Source organism: Pseudopodoces humilis, chromosome 3 (assembly GCF_049639895.1).
Source record: "Pseudopodoces humilis isolate 2021_Gansu_Grassland_sample_001 chromosome 3, ASM4963989v1, whole genome shotgun sequence".
NCBI classification, from domain to species: domain Eukaryota; kingdom Metazoa; phylum Chordata; class Aves; order Passeriformes; family Paridae; genus Pseudopodoces; species Pseudopodoces humilis.
The window spans coordinates 34,307,572-34,328,274 of NC_142202.1; the positions used below are offsets into that span (position 1 = coordinate 34,307,572).

The 20,703-nt window shown below is 38.2% G+C and overlaps 1 protein-coding gene across 4 annotated transcripts; it reads left to right on the top strand.

Annotated features, from left to right (window-relative positions):
* Positions 1 to 495: 495 nt before the first annotated feature.
* Positions 496 to 20,494, top strand: SLC30A6 (solute carrier family 30 member 6). 4 transcript variants are annotated; one of them, XM_005526886.2, is made up of 14 exons: positions 496 to 554; positions 3,001 to 3,087; positions 3,698 to 3,782; positions 4,832 to 4,874; positions 6,871 to 6,936; positions 7,331 to 7,411; positions 8,631 to 8,666; positions 9,454 to 9,548; positions 10,302 to 10,350; positions 12,151 to 12,270; positions 12,557 to 12,659; positions 12,956 to 13,003; positions 13,564 to 13,632; positions 14,660 to 20,494. In XM_005526886.2, the coding sequence occupies exons 1-14, from the start codon at positions 552 to 554 to the stop codon at positions 15,155 to 15,157; spliced, it is 1,383 nt and encodes a 460-aa protein (XP_005526943.1). In that variant the 5' UTR covers positions 496 to 551; the 3' UTR covers positions 15,158 to 20,494. The 4 variants fall into 4 exon arrangements, with proteins under 4 accessions (XP_005526943.1, XP_014111412.1, XP_087909636.1 ...); XM_088053510.1 differs by lacking the exon at positions 496 to 554 and adding an exon at positions 594 to 617; XM_014255938.2 differs by lacking the exon at positions 496 to 554 and adding an exon at positions 904 to 1,085.
* The last annotated feature ends 209 nt before the right edge of the window (positions 20,495 to 20,703 follow it).

Here is a 20,703-nt window from a genome sequence, read left to right on the forward strand (position 1 = left end):
TGGAATTGCTGTAGTGGAGTATCGTGACAGACTGACAGGCCGAGGAATACGACAGCCTTAAGTTGTGCCATGGGAAGTTTAGGTTGACTACCAGGAAGAATTTCTTCACAGAAAGGGTGGTCAGATATTGGAATGGGCTGCCCGGGAAGTGGTGGAGTCACCATCCCTGGAGGTGTTTAAAGGACGGACTGGACGAGGCACTTAGTACTATGGTCTAGCTGACATGGTGGTGTTTGCTCACAGGCTGGACTCTGTGTGTGATGGTGACCGCCGCTCGGAGCCTTCCCTGGGACTCCCCCAGCAGAGGGCAGATACACGACACCTCAGCCTGCGGCCGGCTGGTCAGGAGCGAGGGGAGGGCAGGAGCGAGGGGAGGGCGGTCGGGCCGCCCATCCCGCGGGATCGGGACGGAGCCGCAGGCGCAGCCGGCTCCCGGCGGGCGCCGCTTCCGCCACGTGTCCCCCCGGGCCCGCTCGTTGCCGCGGCGACGGGAACCTCTCCCGCCCCTTCCGGCCTCGCATGGCGCCGTCTCTTCCGCTGCGGGGAGTAATATGGTGAGTGGCCCCCGCTGGGGACAGGGAGGGAACGGGGCAGGAAAGTCGTGCGTGGAACGCGGGGTGAGGAGGCTGCTGGAAGTGCCCTCTCCCTCGCCGGGGCGGCGGCGCCGCGGGGCATCCGGGCTGGCGCGGCCCATGACGGGCCCGGGGGCAGCGCGGGGCGTCGCTGCCCGTGCGGTGTTTCCTCCTCGGGGCTCTCCGCCCGCCCCCCGAGCGCTCTCACCGGGCCGCGGCCGGGCGGCACCGCGGGCAGGGCCCGGGAGGGTGCCGGGGCTGCCTCTCGAACGGGGTCGCCGGGCTCCGGTGTGAGCCTCGGAGTTCTCCTTCAGCGGCACATCGGTCAGGGAGCCGGGACTCGCCGCAGGACAGACAGGTTACAGAGCACTTGCTCTCCGCTGTCACTCTGTGGCTCGCTTCTCAAAGGCGAAAACCCGTTCTTTTGGGAACGACCGCCGCGTGTGCATCTGGGCGGCGAAGTGTTCCCTTTTCATGCTGTGCACCGCTGGAGTGACATCGTATCAATAACAGGTGCTGTCACCTGTTGGAGCAGACAGTGCCGCTCGCTGCAGAATCACGTCTGCTGGAGCTCTGGTAGCACCTCAGGGGCTGAGGTGTGGGGCGGCCGCCGTGCCCGGCACCGAGCTCTCGGCAGAGCTGCAGCGTCTGGGGACGCTTCCACGCCGAGGAACAACGCGGGCCGAGTTGGAGCAGCCAGGGGTGGGCTGCGGCCTGCGTGGGTTTGCACGAGGTCCCCCGTGCACAGAACACACAGCTCTGATGCACGGTCTCCATCCTTTGTAAACAGGCGGGTATGCCACGCTGTGGCTGCAGTGGACACAGTGCCGGCGGTGTGGGAAAGCAGTGGGTGCAAGGGCGACAGGGAGGGCTGTGAAGATGTGAAGGGTCTGGAGAGGAAGTCATGAGAGACGTGGCTGAGGGCACTTGGTCTGTTCAGCCTGGAGGAGACTGAGGACAGACCTCACTGCAGTGACAGCTTCCTCCTGAGGGAAAGAGAAGGAACAGGCACTGATCTCTTCTCTCTGGTGCCAGTGACAGGACCTGAGGGAATGGCCTGGAGTTGTGTCAGGGCAGGTTTAGGTTGGATGTTAGAAAAGGTTCTTCACGCAGAGGGTGGTTGGGCACTGGAACAGGCTCCCCAGGGCAGTGGTCACGGCACCAGCCTGACAGTGTTCGAGAAGCGCTTGGACAATGCTCTGGGGCACATGGGGTGACTCTTGGGGTGTCCTGTGCAGGGCCAGGAGCTGGACTTCGATTACCCTTGTGGGTCCCTTCCAACTCAGGATAGTCTATGATTCTTCATGATTCTGTAACACAGCAGCTTTCATATAAGCAGGCCATCCACTGCCTGATAGAAAAGCTTTCTGTGGTGTTCTGGCATCCTGCATGTGTCTATTAAGAACTAAAATAATCATGTAATGATTTACTAGTAAGGAAAATAGTAAGTACCAGTGTTTTGTTTCAGATGAGCTAAACTTGGGATCTGTAGTAGTGCTTAAAGTTTAATCCGTGGCACATTTGTATTTCTCAGATAATATGAAATGCAGCTGTGTTGACAAAATGTCTGAAAGTTAATTGAATTTATTTTGGTGAAGAGTCCATTAGTACGTCTTTTTGCCTTCTGCTGGCAGCTAAGGTGTGACAGCTTAAAATCAAGCCTTATTTAATCTGGCCCCAAACGGCTGCAGATGACAGACCATCCATTACAAGTCCACAAATTTCTATTGCAAATCAGAAGGGCTTTTCACGTGGAAGGCTTACTTCTTTGTGGGGAGAGCAGAAAGGAGGACAACCAGCTAGAAGCTTGGACCCTCTGCAGAAAGGGAGACAAGTGTCATGGCAGATGAATTTCTCTGGTAGTCTGCTCCCTGTTACACTTGCAGGAGAGCCATGTAGCACCCCTGTGGGTAAAGTGAGAGCCAAGATTGTTGGTATGTCTTGTTCTGTTACTGGCCTTGTGTCCACCACATCACCAGCATTTTTTTTTATTTCTGTGGTGGGTTCTCTTTTATAGATCTATAAACAATATTTTCCTGTTAAATAAACCCATTGCCTTTGGGTCGAAAGTGTGCTTTGATTAAGAAAAACATTTGTGTTTTCAGACTGTCTTGTCATCTAAATAAAAGTTAAAACATACTCTTTAAATGATACTTTATTGTCTTTTCCAGTCAACCTGAGTTCTGGATTATGTCTAAATGAAGCTTGATTCTAAGTCATTTGTCATTTTCTGATATAATTACCATGCAAAATGCTTACCAAAATATTGTTGAGTTTAAAGTTCATGATAATTCTGGTTAACAAAACGTTCACCTGAGTCTTTGATATAATGGTGAAAATAGTTCATAAATGAAGATTTCCTTTTTGCTAATTTATATTATGGTTTAAGTAAAGTTTTAAATTAAACTACTGATTTTTTTTTTTTAAGGGGACAATACACCTGTTCCGCAAATCACAGAGATCATTGGTTGGAAAGTTAACACATGAATTTAGGTTGGTTGCAGCAGACAGAAGAGTAAGTATTGCTTAAAAAAATCATAATTATGATAAAAATTACATTATCTGTAGTAAGTTAAATTGCACTGTTAACTTAAGTATATTATGAATTTTTTTATTTGAATTTTTCTAACTGTGCTTAAAAAAAATAAAATATATATTTTAAGCTGTATTGCTTCTGTGTATTGTCCCTGTGAATTAGTGTTTCATAGAATTATAGTTATATCTGATTGGTTCAGTAGAACTGTAAACTGAATGTGTTCAGATGTTTTTGGGACCAAAGTTTCAGCACAAGAAACAAACCCACTAATACGAAGTTTGTATTCAAAAGTCAGATGCTGTGTGCTGTAATAAAATGCAAACGTTATATATGGATGGGTCTTTTTTTAGGCCAAAAAGGTATTTTAAGCATGGTGGCATTCATAAATGAGTTTTAAAATAATCTGTAAAATTTAAAATAGAGTAAGGGCTTGCTGTTCTGAAATGAGTGGTGAATTTTTGAGAGGGAGGAGAAGCCGGTTCTGTTTGCATGACCAAGTACTGCAATATTGTTTTTTAATACTAGAGAGATATATTTCTGTCTCGTAAATTTTGGAAGGTATAAAACACATATTTTTTCCCATCAACAGTCCTGGAAGATTTTACTGTTTGGTGCTATAAATTTAATATGTATTGGCTTCCTGCTCATGTGGTGCAGCTCTACGAACAGCATAGGTAGGTGGCTCTTGTGTACTGAAACTGTACGACAAACTGACGTGTTTTTTTAGCATGTGAAGTTCCAGCTGACTGAAAAAGCCAAATACAGTGCTTAATGGAGTTAGGGGTTTGCACAGCCACGTTCAGAAAGTGCTTCCTTTTGATCTGCCACAGTCAGCTTAGAAGTGTTTTTCACAGAGAAGTTTGGGTGGGTGAAATTCCTTCAGAGTTTGCAGTTTTTCAGTCCTGCTGGTCATTTGCTTCCTGCTGTAGCTTATTCATCTTTAAGACTGAAAACCAGTAGACTTTAGAGTTACTAGTCCTCAAACCTGTTCCTTGTATGAGTAGTAGCAGTGACATGTAGAGACTCTCACTTGCAGATGAATGAGGATGTTTGTAGTGTGGAAAAGGCTTAAGACTTCTTTGCTTCCAGGGAATGCTCAGCAGTAGCCAAAACACTGGAGTGTTTCCAGCACCTGGGTGGCTGCCACTGCAAAGCACAGCACTGTGAGGGCTGCTGTGGGGAAATGAACTCCAGATCAGCCAGACCCAATGCAGTTTTGTGTGCCTTCTGCTCTTGGATAGGGGTTTCAATGTGCTTCCCATCACCTGTACTGAAAATAGAATGCTTTTTTGGTTTATAATTTTTGATGCAGGTTTCCTTGCAGTTTCAGGATAGGTTAGAGGTGCAAAACAAGTAAAACATTCAGTTCATCCTACTTTTTACTGAATTAAAGCACATAAGAGGTCTCGTACTTTGGTAAGTGATGTGTTTCTGGAAGATCTCCTGACTTTCCAGTACTTAAATTCCTAGTCACAGCTTAGTCACAAATGTGATACTTTTTGTATCTGGGTTTTATTAAGTGCTTTAGTTCAACTAGGATTGCCATAATCAATGACATGAAATATATTGGTGTCTTTAGAATAACAGAGACTTGTTCTATCAGCAGAGGCAGTTTATGTAGGTAGAAGATTGAAAAGAGCTGCACAAAAGGGGCTTAGAATACAAGTGATTTTTGCACTGAAAAATTAAGTATTAAGTTTTAATATTTTACTTTTCTTTACAGCTTTAACTGCTTACACATATTTGACAATCTTTGACCTTTTCAGGTGAGTTTTTTTCCCATTTTGTCTTACTTTTCATTTTCTCTGTATATATCTATACACTTAAAAATTTACTTACAGGTTCAACTTAGTCATCAGTACAGAAACAGTAACTGGTTTAAATATAGCTTAAATGAGTATAAAATTGCACACAGTAAACAGATTGTAAAACCCACCATAGCTATATTGAGAATGACCAGTAACTGATCACTTTAGTCATGGATTTCTCTGTGCAGATGCATGACAACATAAAACTATGGCACAAAACTGTTGTCAGGTTGTTCTCTCAGAACATTTTCCTACTACTGCCATAGTCACTGAATGTGAAGTAACCCTCAGTTTTAACGTCAGGAAACAAGAAGCATGTAATTCTGTTTCAAAAATTTCGCAAGCTGGATACCAAGCACTTTGCACATACGGTCATTAGATATTTTCAGTATTTTTCTTGTTTTCTAACAAAATTGTATTAAAACGGCATTTAGTATGATAGTTCTGAGCACTTCTAGTAATATTGATAATACAGACATGAAATATATTTAATTCTTGTCTAAGATATAGAATGGTAGTAGTGGTTGGGAAATAAAATATATATATATTTAAAATATTAGCCTACAATATCTTCCTTGCCATCTCACTTTCTCATAAAAGGTATGGATCAGCTTTCTGAGTCATACATATGTCCACTACATACTATATGTTATCTGACTTACAGTAAAACATTCATAAATAAAATCAGCAAACATGCAGAAACAAAAATGACTTGTTGGGATAGGCACAAAAAAATTGATCGGTGACTGCATTAGAATTAGGATTTAACTTCAATGAATCTTGTATTTCTCTTAGAATTTTGTATCTCCTGAATTTTTGTCATCTTGACTCAAAATACCTTTTTCACCTTGGGGAAATTGGGGGAAGTGTTGACGTTGTACTTCCCATTTGTGTGGAAATTTGTTTTTCTTTTAGTTTTAGAAAAAGGTAGAACACCCCTGGCACTCTCATTTTAGGTTCATTAGGGGTTGGACTAGAAGATTTTTCTTACTCACAGCATTACAGTGGTAATTCTGCTGCAAAAATCAATTTCTGCTTCTTTTCTTTCTGTCTTTTTCCTGGTTGTATATGATAGTCTTACTGAGAATGTGAATTTATGGCTTTGTATATGAACAGTATTACTTCCTGTGCTTTTACTTTTATTCTACACAGCTGAGAATCAAGTTGTGAGGATGCCATTGTTCATCAGTTGTAGGGACAAGTTCTTGATCCAGTCTGATATAACATTGATATTAATTACAAAAGGACTGCATGAAAGCACAGATGGCACTGAATCCATGTGGATTCCAATTGAAAAAATTGTTCAATAGAGGAAAAATTGTTCAATAGTGAAAAAAATGTTCAATAGAGAAAAAATAGGCAAAGGAAACTATATTCATCCTTGAAACATTGTGACTACAACCTTAGAGATTCCAAAATAATTGGAATTCTAGATGCTTAATATGTGAGAAAAATTTGGACAGAAGGTAGCAAGAGACACCTGTGGCTGTCAGTGAACGGCCAGTTAGATTAGAGCTTGTGTAGGTAGGTGAATGCAGTCAAAGAAAGTTAATCTGTTTTGGCCATATAGAGAAATTACTGTGAAAAAGAAAGGCAGTACTTGGTGCGGCCTGAGACTTATTCTAGAGTACTAAATCTAATTCATGGTATATCTCTAAAAGAAGACTTTAATGGAGAGATTTCTTTGCTTTTTCTTTCACTCTTCTGTCTTGCTTATCAGTTTCCTTCTCATTTAAACAGCCTTTCTCAGGTTACAGCATTTCTAGGCAAGTTCAGAAGGCACATGAGGAGCATTTAGAACATCATTGTGACAGTGATGGAGGTTGAGTTCAGGGCAAGATGTGGCTGTATTAGTTTGTTGAGTTCTGGTGGCTCAAGTGTGTATCTGTAGATTATGCACTTTGTGAAGGCTGCTGTTATTTATCACATCTAATTCTCCCCCTTTATTTTTCAGTTTGGTAACATGTCTAATAAGCTACTGGGTAATGATGAAGAAACCCAGCCCAGTCTATTCATTTGGGTAAGTACAATAACAAGGTGTAGTGTTTGATAATACAGCATTTCATACATTGCTCACTGTCATTGCCTGGATCCCTGAACAGCCATCAGTAATACTCTGTATGTGAAAGAGCCTAAAAATGAGGAGGGCCAAGACTTCTTGTGAAGAACAATTACAGAGTAGGGGATGGACAGGAAGAAGAATTAAGAAATGCTTAATTTTAAGGTGATGAGTGGAGTGTTAAAAGAATCTGAAAATAATGCCTATTCCATAAAAATTCCAGTTTCTTCCCATCTGTCTGCTGTTAAATGAATGGGAAAGAGTAGGTGGATCCTGCTGGTTCTTGCACAGAAAAGATTCTGTTGGATGCATTGTTCAATGTTCAGTGTTTCTAAACTTAATTCTCAAATTTCAGGTTTGAAAGGTTTGAAGTTCTAGCTGTATTTGCATCTACAGTTCTGGCACAGCTTGGTGCTCTTTTTATACTGAAAGAAAGGTAGGGTTATGTACTGTTTTCTTTAATTTTTTAACATTTGAAGATACAGTTCAGATCAACCAAAAGCACATGCATTCTACAAGGGAGATACTCTAGAAAAAACTTAAAGATTAAAAAAATATTTTTCTAAATCTTACTGCTTGCTTACATTTATTACACTACATGTAGGCTTTAGATGTAAATATGGGAATTGATAAATGTACTTAACAAGCTCTCTAGGGAAAGATTTAATGGTTTTAAGAATACTTTTTCCAAGAGGTTGCATAATTAATTTCATGCATTTTCTTATGCATCTTGACTTTTTTATGTTTATTAACAAATAAAAGTTTTGTCTTTACTTCTGTTACTTTTTGAAGTCAAAGCAGCTTCATAATATATTAAGGATTTGAATGTTTAAAGTATCAACTTCTTAACTCCCTTGAAGTTTGCTCAGTTATTAATTTTCCATACAAGCTATGCTTGGAAGTATCTGTATTTCAGGAGGTTAGCCTAAAACATTATTTTAGTTTTTAAAGATGAAGAGGCTTTTGTTGACATTTGGAATTTAAAATTGAAGCAGTGTACCTTCCCTTTTTCTGTTCAAGTGCTCTCTTTTCTATATAAAGGGCTGTATTAACAACTTAGCAACTTTATTCTATAAGGTCAATGTATTGAACTGAAATTCCACTGGAATGAATTACCCTCTGTCAAAACCTCCAAGTTTTCCAACATCAGTTTTAGGAAATTCCACAAACGTAGGTTTTTCTGTTACAGCTGAAGCTCATTTGTTAACTCACTGGTGGGTGAAAAAAGATCTCTATCTCCACCACAGTATCCAATGTCTACTTTATTTGACCTTGCTTAGGGTGAGGCTGTAAGTCAGAGATTTCAGACTTAGTTTGTTGTGGTCACCAACACTGGTGGTGGTGCCAGTAGCAGTATCTTTTTGCATGTTCATTTAAAAACATATTTTTATCATGTAGGCAGTATTCATGGTAGCTAACAGATATGTGGCACAGTTTGGAGGTATTTGGGAAATCTAAATCACATCTGCTTTGATTCAGTGTTAAATGCCTTCATTGCTTATAAAAGTTGCTATGTTTATTTAAGCAATCCATTTTTTTGCAGTACTGTATCAGTTTTTGCTTATGAATGGCAGTTAATGCTACTGTAAAAACATACTTCAGGTATCAAGGCCTTACTGTATGAATATAACTAAAATTTTCAATTATTCTTGTAGTGCGGAGCGTTTTCTGGAACAGCCTGAGATACACACGTAAGAAATTATTTTGACATGTAAAATGTGTTACTGTCCTTTTGTTTCTAATTCTTATCTAGCATATATTAGTTATGCATGTACTTTCAGTAACAAATTGCTTTTGGTGCCTTGGCATTTGTTTCAAACTAGATACAAGCTATGCTGAAAACCATTCTTTTCAAGGAACAAGTGAAATTTAATGCTCATGTTCTCTCAAATAGTGAGCTAATTATATATTCCTGCTTTTCCTAGTTCAGTTCCTTTTGTTTCTTGTGTCCTCTTGGGAGGCCTGGTATGTTGGGGGGAAGGATGCTGTGGTTAACAGGGAACTGAAGGTTTTGCAAAGAAGGTTCAGACTATAAAGAACATGGGGAAAGGAAAAGAAGGTGTTATGGGGCAAAGGAATGGGACATGGGACATATGTTGAAGTAGTTCTGGAAGAGGGTGGGGGTATATGGCATAATTCCATAGAGAGCTAAGCTTCTTAGCTGTGCTGCTGAGGGGACAATGTATCTTCAAAGAGCAAATACATATGTGTGTGCATATATGCAATTAGTCAAGAGCTGTTACTCAACATTATAAGCATTATGTGATAACAATAATGTACGAAGTTCAGTGATCTCATATAACCCTTACAAGGGTAATACACTGCTGGTTATTAACTGTTACGCTAGTTTGTTCTACTTGTTTTCAGCCTCAGTGGATGAAACCAAGCAAAGTATTTTGATAGTGTTATTGGTAGTTACAGCTTGATAACATGTTCTGTGATGATGGGAAATTAAGACACCTTTTTTCCCCTCCCTAGGGGACGACTGCTGGTTGGTACTTTCGTGGCTCTCTTTTTCAACTTATTTACAATGCTTTCCATTAAGAATAAGCCTTTTGCTTATGTCTCTGAAGGTATGTAATAAATTAGACAGTAACAAGAATTGACAAAAAAATGTTAATGTTCCTAATTTTATCAAGGTATAACTTGTCTGGTAACTAAACTAGTGGGTGTATATTACTGTTTCCTCTGTTAATGTAACTTTGTGCAGTAGAATTGCCATCTGATTTTCAAGTCCAGTTTGCTTATAAGGCTCTGAGTAGTAGTAGGTCATTAATATGATAAACCAAGTGTTATTTTAATGCTGCAGTATCCTTTATTTTCACTCTTTTGAATTCAACCAGTGAAGGTCATGTGACAGATACTGGAACTTTCAACACATTTTGTGGATGTATTAATGAATTAAAAATAAGTTAATGCAATAGTTCTTTTTAAAAGCTCTTTCACCTTTTTCATTGTGAAGTAGGTTTGCGGTCATTCCTGCAATTGTAAATTGTCCTGTTATAATTGTCCTGTAAATTGTCCATAGTTATAAATACCAATTATACACTATATTATACAAAAGATAATGGTTGTAACCTGCAATTACATTTGTATTTAATCAGTTCAGATTATTATGAGAGATGGATGTTGTAGTTGCTTCCAGGAAAAAACAGACTTGGGGCTTTTTTCAAGTGCCAGGGTATCTGTTGAGATATATTTACTCATTCACAGTGTATTTATTGGTTTCTTCCCTTAAAATAAAACTTGCGTGTACTTCTAAATGTAGTAACTTTAAAATGGTACTTAAAATAGTGGTAACTTTATTACCTTCTTTTCTTTTGCAGCTGCCAGCACAAGTTGGCTTCAGGAGCATGTTGCAGATCTTAGTAGAAGGTAAAGCTTTATATTGTTTTTCAAAATCATTAGCTTCTGGAAGGCAGTGTTGGTTTTGTGTGTATAAAAACAATTTGTAGGGGTATTGAGGCATAAACTTGCATTAGAGCTTTTAAAATAGCTTTACCTACTGTAGGTCTCATGTATGAACTCTGGAGCAAACATTGTCTCCTATATTTCCCAGATACATCAATCTAACAGAAATACATCTTTCTGGGTATCTTTTCTTTTGAATACATGTGTTCAGTACATTGTGTGTAATTCTCTTCGGATGAGAATAGGAAAACTAGCATTATCCTGTACATACCTGAACTGCATTTCACAACATGCATTACTGAGTGATATATTTTATAATAATTTATGTTTATTTACTTTGTGGGCTGGACAGATGATTCAGATGATTGAGTTTAAATGTGATGTATGAAACAGGTTACTCACTGAACCATAGCTATGGAAACTCCTCACCTGTCCAGGAGGAAACTGGGGAGTCTGTGTCTTCCAGGGATATAAGCAGTGTTGTTCATTCATCTTGTCTGTTAACTGTCTTGCTTGTATTGGATATCTGAATGCAAGATAACAATGTTTGCAAATAGTTTTGTCAGATGTCAGGAAAGTTTATTTTAATCCATAAATGTTCTTCCAACTGTCTGTCAGTATCAAAGGAAAAATGTTGAACCGAGTTGTAAAACATGTTAAGTATGCTTCAAAATCCATCTGTTTCTGCATCTTGTGATCTTTTTTACAATTAAAGAAAGCAGAGAATGCTGACTTGATAACAGAAGAATTGATTTTTTATGGGTATAAGATGTTACATCATCAGAACCAAAACATTTTTGTTTATTTATTCTGAAATATTTTTTGAAGACTAATAATTAGGTTGCCCAAGTTTTATTGTTAAAAAAAAAGAAAAAAGGTGGATACCAATCACAGACAGTATCACAGCTTTCCTCTTGTCAGTGTAGTTTTAAAGGAAGGACACTGATGGATAATTTAAAGGGGTCCCAGATCAAGAGGAATATAATTTCTATTGGGTTTTGAGATAACATGTATACAGTTAAGCCAATATGAAAAAAAATAAAAATTGAATTAGAATGTATACAGCTATTTCAGATGTTATGTGAAGCAGTGCTGATTAAAAAATATCTGCACCTGTATATAATTAAGTTGATTAAAATTCTTACAGAAGCAGGCCAGCACATGATATCTAAACGTAACTTGGCTTTAAACATAGCAACAAATCATTTCATGTTGAATTTGCCTTGAAATTCTCCAGGACATGACATGCACTTATATTCACTGGGATGTACAGAAACTCCTTTCTCTCCTCATACTCCCATTGACAGGAAATAGCTATAAATAAATAATTTTTCCGGCATTCCCTCATGCATTTTTTGGTCTCCTCTTATTGAACTAGCTGGTTTTCTTCCTCTTTCCAGACTCCATGGATTAGTTATCTTTGGCTTTAGGACACTTCTGCACACCAAGGTGGCAGATGGCTTGAAGACTGGTGATACTCAAATCTCTCGCTACGTACATCTGTGTAATACCCATATTGAACCCATGAAGTACTTGTGTTGCATACAGCTGATACAGCTATATCATATTCCTAGAAAGAAACACTTGATTAATTTTTGCTGACAGCAGCCTTTGAGCAGAATTAGTGGGGCCTTTACAGTACTCATCATATGCTATGACAGCAAAGTGTGTTAGAAGTCAAATGCTAAATAATGTGTGTAATTTTGGAATTTCAAAGTAGTGATGAAGAGCTGGCTGACAACTGGTTTTTCTGTTTTGTTTCAGTATTTGTGGAATCATCCCAGGATTGAGTAGTATCTTTCTGCCACGGATGAACCCTTTTGTCTTGATTGATATTGCTGGAGCTCTGGCTCTTTGCATTACATATATGCTCATTGAAATCAAGTATGTGCAGTTGTTGTTTTAAAACAGTACTTGTTTTTGTATCCAGTCTGTGGGAGAATACATTTTTTGCATGAAAGGAATGATCTGATCTAGAGCTGCATTTTGTATGAATGGCATTGCAACTCTATGAATGCATCTGTCTGTTGTCCAAGATGAATGAGATTGGTATGTGTAAAATTCTTTAAGTGTATATAATTTAAAAGAAAGAAAAAATAATCATAAGTAAGTTGTTCTGCCTTTCAAAAATGTAAATACCAATGTTTCTTTAAAATTGCTTTCTCCCTAGCAATTATTTTGCTGTGGACACAGCCTCTGCTATAGCAATTGCTTTGATGACATTTGGTACCATGTATCCCATGAGTGTCTACAGTGGGAAAGTATTACTCCAGGTAAGACAGCCTCCTCTCAAATCAACAGATTTTGTGGTTTTGTTAAATGGCCTCATTTAAAAATAAAAAAGCAAACCTTGAAATCTGATTTAAGCTAGCAAATAGGAAGTCTCCCATGGGAGTTTGTGATGCGCTACAAGAATGTTAGTTGTGCAAATATGCATCACAAAGTCATAAGAATTCATGAAAATGCAATTGGTCTCTTGTGTGGGTAGACCAGAGTTAAAGGCTCTTTTACTTGAACAGGGCCAGTTAATCTTTATTGTAACTTGTATTTTCTTTTCTTCTTTTTGAAGACAACCCCACCTCATGTGATTGGCCAGTTAGATAAACTTCTCAGAGAGGTAAGTCAGTGTATAATATATATCACAGTGTGTACAGCTAATAAGCATTCAGGAATGTGAAGAATTTTTCTGACTAGTCCAAGAAGTTAGCTAAAATAATTTTTTAAATTTTTTTTAGCTGCATGTAGAAAATATGAATCTTGCTTTCCAAGTTGAATAGTATCTTTTAGGTATCTGGAACAAATCTGATACTACCTAAATAGTGCAGGCTGTTTTTATTTAAATTTGAGTTGCTATTGAAGTGGTTTACAAATGTGAGTTGAAGGAGGAAAAGGAGTACAGGCAGCTGTTGAATTACAGCATATCAAGTTGAGAACATACTACAATTTGGCAGCAAGATTTACTTGAAATACATTCCTTAAAACTTTTTTGATGGATTTGGATGTTTAAGGGTAGCAAAAGTATGTTAGATAAGCATTAGTGACATTAACAGACATCATCTGTTCTGTGTGTGAAGCTTTTATTTCACTACTGAAAACTGTTAATAATTTATGTATAAAAGTACATTTCTAAAGGGATTTGAAACTTTTTCGTATTTGTGGATGTTTGTGTAAAATTAGGTTTCAACTTTGGATGGTGTGCTGGAAGTTCGAAATGAGCATTTCTGGACATTAGGTTTTGGTACTTTGGTAAGTTATGTCTTCATTATCTTTCTAGCCTTTGAAAAAAAAGTTGTCAGATACTACTTTAATTTTTTAATTTACATAAAGTAAGATATTTCTTCTGAAATACTAACTAAAAAATTTGATGGAATCAGTAGTCAATTCTTTTGCTTTATTGCAAAACTTCTCTTCCCAAGTCCTTTACATTTTTTTTAAAGCTTTGTTGTTGATTAATGTTATTAATGTATACTGCAGTTCTGGCTTAAAGCATGCATTTTTGCAACTGTAGAATTTTGTATTTTGGATTGAAGAAAATGACAAACTATAGAAAAAACATTTTTCAAAATGATGTGTTAGTGTAAATTGTCTAGGAAGAGAGAAAGAACTGTAACCCTTCCAGCACCAAAGGTCTACAGTAGACAGTAGAATTATATGTTTTCAGCATTTCTAGGGGAGAAGGTAGAAATAACTGTGTGTGCGTATGTGTAGAATACAGTTGTGTACCAGTCATTCTGTAAGCTGAAAGAAATGAAGGGGTATTTTTTGTGATACAGAATGATCACACACAACTTGGTTATTCCGAAGTTGAGGCAGGTATTTTTGTGACAGCTGGAAAATTAAGAGTCTTAGATACTTCACTGATTTTTTCCAGTATGCTACCCTACTTAAAACAACAATAAAAGGCAGCAGTTCTCTCTTTCTGAGGTAAAAATAGCTTTCAGTGTACTGTTCTACCACTTAGGCCTAAATTTCCGCTTTGTTCTTTCGAGCCATTTTTCTCCCCAGTTGTTGCCTTTCCTGCCAACACATGTTGTATTGTATAGTTCGGTTCTAAGACTCACTTCTGCTGAATGATGATATGTTCATAAGAGAGCAACATACTTGGAAAGATCAGAATGTATCCTGTATTAAGGTTCTTAATTTAGTTAGTAGTTTCCACTGCAAAAGGTCTTTGTGTAATTCTCTGCAGGATAATTTACCTTTTCTTGAGTGCATGTGGGGAATCTTTGTTGGTGTAACAATTAACAGCCAACTTGTTTTTATCACTTCCTAGGCTGGATCAGTCCATGTCCGAATTCGGAGAGATGCAAATGAGCAAATGGTACTTGCCCATGTCACTAACAGATTATACACGTTGGTCTCTACCTTGACTGTTCAGATTTTCAAAGATGACTGGATCAGACCTACCTTATCATCTGTGCCTATTGCTAACAATATTCTGAACCTTTCGGATCATCACATTATTCCAATGCCATCTTTGAAAGCTGCTGACAATTTGAACCCTGTTACCTCCACTCCAGCTAAGCCCAGCAGCCCGCCACCAGAATTTTCTTTTAACACACCAGGCAAAAATGTGAGTCCAGTCATCCTTTTAAACACTCAGACAAAGCCGTATGGATTGGGCTTTAATCATGGATCTGCACCCTACAGCAGTGTACTCAATCAAGGACTTGGAATACCAGGAATGGGAGCAGCTCAAGGATTCAGAACTGGTTTTGCAAATGCCCCAAGCAGATATGGAACAAACGCTCGTGGTCAGCCCCGACCGTAATAAACACCATTATTTATTATACTTAAGGGTATTGACTTAATTCTTTTATTACCCAATTTTTATAAACATTTGGAATGTCAAATCATTCTAAGTGGCTGGGAACAAGTGCATTGTTCATATTCATGAAGTGGTTAAATAGCAGTTTTTTCCTTCACATCAGCAGTAGCCTGTGTAATGCCACAGATATTTTGCAGACTTACAATACTTTACAAGTAGTTTTATAGGGTGTCTATTTCTACTCATCTTTTTTATCCATTTTCTTCATTTATCCAAGAATGTATTGAGATGCAGCACAACTCCATAAGAGAATAAAATTGTGACCAGGTAGCTTTTTTTTTTTTTCCTAATGAGAAATACTGGATGCTGAATAGCTGTCAGAATAGGAAATGGCAGAAATACAAGTCCCAGTTTTCAGATGTGTTTGATTGCTGTATTAAGCCATGTTTGGGCCAAATCACAATTAGTTTTTGGATGCAAAAATCCATCAGTATTCATGCTGTGGCCATTGTGAAGACAATCTGGCATTTCAGATTGTAATTGGGTTTGTGAGACCATGTTTTTACATTTTTATTGATGCTTTTATAGAAATTCAGATGGTTCAGCAACCATTTTCTAGTTGTAAGTATTCCATACTCATCTCTGATATTTCTTACTTTTTGGTTTAACTGCAAAATTATTTAGCAATATACTGGGAAATAAAATACTTAAAACTTAAGATTTTACAAGCACCTCTTTTTTACAATTAACCCTATTTAGCATACAGAACAAATGACTGTTGTTTGTGAAGCCAGTATTTAATTTTTGACTATGGAGAGTATTCTATGATATGATTGTGACTTTGTATTTTCCTCTTTGTGTATTTTTTTTTTTGTAGTTCCAGGGGGAAAAATAATTTATTTATATTCCCAGTTTATATCCAGAGTACAGGTCAGTGATTGCTGAGAGTTTGTAGTCACTGCTGGAGTGCTTAACCTTTGGGACACACTTGGATCGAGCCCACTTAACTTGTCTCTGCTTTTGCATTACTGTCCTACTGTACATTGAGGTGTCTGCATTTCTCCAGGGCCTTTCTCAGAGAGCTCTTCCCTCTCACTGCTGTCTTTTCCTTCTTTGGTCTGACCATAGGGAAAGGCCTTCTAGAAATACTTCCATTTTTTTTTCTGTTCCCCAATGCAGTATCTGTGTTAAAATTGCTCCTCTGCACATTCTTCCGCATCTCTTGGCCATCTAGGAATGGGTTGCCCATTCCTGTTGTTCTACTTGCAACTCAGGGTGCTATTTACTGGCTTCCACCTTGTTCATCTGTGTGCTAAGTCAGTCTCTCCACTTCTGTGAGGTGGTTACATGGAGCTGTAGTATCTCAGGGATTCCAAAGATACTATGTTACCTGAAGATAATGGCTTTGATGAAGGAATCTTTCTCATGTAGATCTTAGTGGAGAAAACAGCCTTCATTTGAATTTTAAAGATTCGTGGCCACTTCACTGGCTGAGGATTTCTTTTTCTGTGTAACACTGCATTCCTATTTTTTTTTTTTCCCCCTCCCCTCCATGACCTGTTTCTTGAGCCAGTGCTTGGAGGAGGTAGTCATTCTTGCAAAAGCAAGGTGACATTCTGCATGATGGAGATATATCTTTTGGGGATGTTTTTGGCTGAGGGTAGTGTCCAGATTGCCACTGGGACGCTGTCCATATAAGCTACAAGTAGGGAATCCAGTTCTGTACTTCATTTGCAGCAGGAGTGAAAATTTCATTGCTCTGTTAGAAAATGTAATGATCTGGCAAACTTTCATTTAAAGATTACAATGAAGTTACAACGATTGGCTCTGTTTCTAATAGGTCAGTATTTACTCAGTAATCACCTCTGGTCCATTATCCTGTCTTTCTGTGAGTCTATTACATGTGCCATTGCTGCATGGAATTTACTGAAGTACAGAACACTTGAACCTCTTTGTACCTCTTGGGTGCTGAACTAGATTGCACTTTCTACAGCATCTGCAACACCTTGGAGCCAGCAAAATGTTTACAATACACTACTGTTGTGTGGCCTGGTTAAGAATTGTTCCTTACTCCAGTTTCATAATCAAACACATGCCCTTTTTCTGATACTTTCAATACATTGTATTATATTGAATGCATGCTTACTTGTTTTCAGTAGAAAATTAAATCTCCATTTTATTAAAAAAATGAAGCTGATCTCTGATTTAAAATGAGACGGGAGGGTGAAAATCCCAGAATTCTGAGTGCAATATAATCACTTTAACAGAAATACTGTCTTGAGTGATTGTTTACAATATATATCATATATACAGATGATAAAGATTCTTTTAGAAATTAGAACAGCTTTTTAGCTGCTTTATTGTTACGAATCTATTAAGAATATTTGTTAAATCAGCACAGAGTAAAATGTCTCCTTGTATACGAGGAAAATAAAATCAGTGTAATTTCGTAAATGTCAAGGAAAAAGTGGTAATTTGTGTATGAGATTTTATAGTTGCCTTTCTATATATATTGTTTAAGTGATGCTCTTGGGTGATACATCAGTCTCAGTGAGCAGGTATGTCAAACTTCAGAACTATTTTTCTGGGTCTACTACCAGTGTAGATTGGGTCCTTGTAGTAATTCTGTAGAAAGTGGTTTTTTTTACATTTTGCCTTTTCTAACTGTATTTTGCTGTTAGGTGGTCACATGCTAAATACTTATTTGATACGTAGGGAATAAGAATTGATAATTTATGTCATCTTTATTCCTAATGCTAGGAGTGCTGTCCCAGCTAGAGAGAGAAGAGTACTTGCTGTCATTTCTGTCTGCCAGAGGATTTGGCATTGTTAACCCCTTAAGTAGTTCCAGCTGTGATCGCACAGGATCACATCACTTGCAGGTAAATGTACCCAGCTTTAGAGAGTTTGAGGGGCAGGTACCATTATTTGGCTTCAGATTCTTGTGAGAAACTGCCTTGTCCTGATACAGAAGGAGCCAGAGCACCTATTACAAGACAAATAACTTCCAAAATAAGAGGGTTTTTTTTCAGTTTTACATGTTGAGTGATGGTTTTTGAGGTCATTCTGTTCTGCATTCCCTTAACCCACAGACATCTTTGACACACAAAGCCAGTGACAGCCTTTTGTGGCTGGTAAACTGATTTTTATTCCTTTCCCCTTGACTGATATATGACAAATCCTTTTCAAGGAGAGAATCTGTGCAGCAGTTCTGCTGATTAGATTAACTGAAGTCCTCTATTGATTTCTAATCCTTGCTGCCACCATCCAACAGGGAAGGAGAAAGTATCTGGCCATAGGATACTTTCAACACAAAGCCTCTCTCTGAATTCTGAAGTGATTATCTGTCCTGTGCTTGTCTAGCTCCAATAGATGTGGATATTTAGTCATATTCAGTGTTGAAATGGAGAGTAGAAGAGATACCAGTCCTGGTCTCTTTACTTCTATTTTTTGTTTTCTGGGTGTTTTATGAAATAGGTTTGACTTTGTCCTACCTGCCTGTTCTCCCCTGCCTTAGCAATGAGAGCCCACCTTGTAACATGTCTGCCTTATTGACTACTTCTTGTGCTTTTGAGAGTTTAGATTCTTGGATTCACATGGTTACTGGGTTGATGTAAGTTTTCCTTCCAGCAATTATTTTTAAATGAATGAGGGATCACACAAATTGCTAAGATGATGACCCTCCCCTTTTTAAGTAAACTTTTCCAGGGCTAGCATCCAGTTACGAGATGGTCCTTTTTTCCTGTATCAAAAAACAACCCCAAACACAAAAGCCAGTGGGGGAAGAAGACAAATACAAGATTTTTTATGATTTCTTCACATTTTGAGAAATACTGAATCATATTACAGCAGTCTGTATCTCATTTCCTTGGACTCTAACGTAAAATGTAAACATAACTTGAGAGCTGCATGCTCAGGCAGTAAAAATTTACTGACAAAATTGACATGGTTTGGTGTACATGGTTAAATTACGGTTTCAGATAAATCTTACTAGAGCTTTTAAAAAACCAGGCTTTTCCCGGTTATAACAACCCTCCGATCCAACATTTCAGAATGTTTGAAGCTAACTTAAAAATTCTCAAAGAAGTAGAGTAGAAGTCCACACTGCAAATGTGTACTGCATTTTTCAGAGGTCTTGCAAAATATGAAGCACCACAAGAGTTCAAAACAAATCAGCCACACAAATTCATGTTTAATATTTCTATATTTAGCCATTCTGTTACCTTTCCTTGCCATTTAGGAGGGTGTGGAAGGTGCTTTACACTGCTCAAATCAGAAGCTGTAATGTAGTCTTTTAGACTATTTTCTCATCGGCTGAAGTAGAGGAAAATATGATTGCAATGAGTTCAAGAAGCTCTGATATATTTACATAGATGTACAGTAATACCTGAAAATAAAGACATCTGTCTAATTTTTTTGAATTTTCCTAGTATTCTATTTCAGAAGCTGCAGGTAAGAAAAATGTTCCTCACCAATGTTAAAGTGATAGGAAAACACAAAATGCTTTTGTTTTGTCTTAGGTTACCAAAATCAGATTAAATTTATTTTTCAGGCTATCCTGTAATAGCAAAATTTTACAAATTTTCATTGCTGTAAATACCTATTTCTGTAACAACTTTATAATACGAATGTAAATATTGTCTTAGGCTCCAAAATATTTGTTTTAGGAAAAAAAATGTATGCCAAATCTGATAGGCCTACAACTCCATTGCTTACCTTCTTTTTAAATCTCTTTGCTCGGGGTAGAACTTGTAGGGAAGAAGTTTGTAGCAGTAAATACTGATTTTTTTTTTCTCTCAGTTCATCTTCTATCAATATTCTATCAGCTTGATATTTTTATTTTTTTCTTAAAATGCTCTTATCCTTTTCTCACCAGTAGAAACCGTAATTCTGTCAGTAGTTTCTGAATGTTGTTCTGGCTTTCATTGATCTCATTCCAGGCTTTGTTTTTTCCAGTGTTACACTAAATCTATTAAGTAATTCCAGTAAGGAATGTAAAAACAGAGTTGTTAAACTGGTATCTTTTTGGTGTCTAAACTGTTGTCTTGCTTTTAATAACATTTTCTTTTTTATAGCACTTCGCCTTAAAAATTGTATTTAGATAAACTATAGTTTCTAAAGTGATTATTTTCCTTGTATGATTATTTTTGTTGTAGTCTGTGTTAAAAACAGCAGGTGGGTGGTGTTTTGGAGGTTTTTTGGGTCAAATTGCAAATGATTCTCACGTGACTGAATGGTGTGTACTGGGCCATTGTTCCCACACACCACTTGATCTTATGTTTGTATCTCCTGTGTTGCAGTCAGAGCACAGGGAAACTACCACATACCTTCCTGTTGGCATCACCCCCCACCACCCTTCTCCATCAAAAAGTATCCAACAAATGACAGGGGTAAAACTGAATTTGGGTTATTGCTCTGTTTTCTGGTGGTCAGCTGTCTGCAGAGAAAAACCCTTGCAGCTGCCTTTGTAGGAGGAGGAGGAGAGGGACCAGAGAGGTTTAAAAAATCACATCTGTGTGTCAGGAGTTCCAGCAACTCATGTCAGCATG

Bases quoted from the DNA above. Each gene is read 5' to 3' on its own strand.
- SLC30A6 (XM_005526886.2), top strand. The intron at 4,875-6,870 runs GTGAGTTTTTTT...TTTATTTTTCAG, and splicing joins ACAATCTTTGACCTTTTCAG to TTTGGTAACATGTCTAATAA. The intron at 6,937-7,330 runs GTAAGTACAATA...CTCAAATTTCAG, and splicing joins AGCCCAGTCTATTCATTTGG to GTTTGAAAGGTTTGAAGTTC.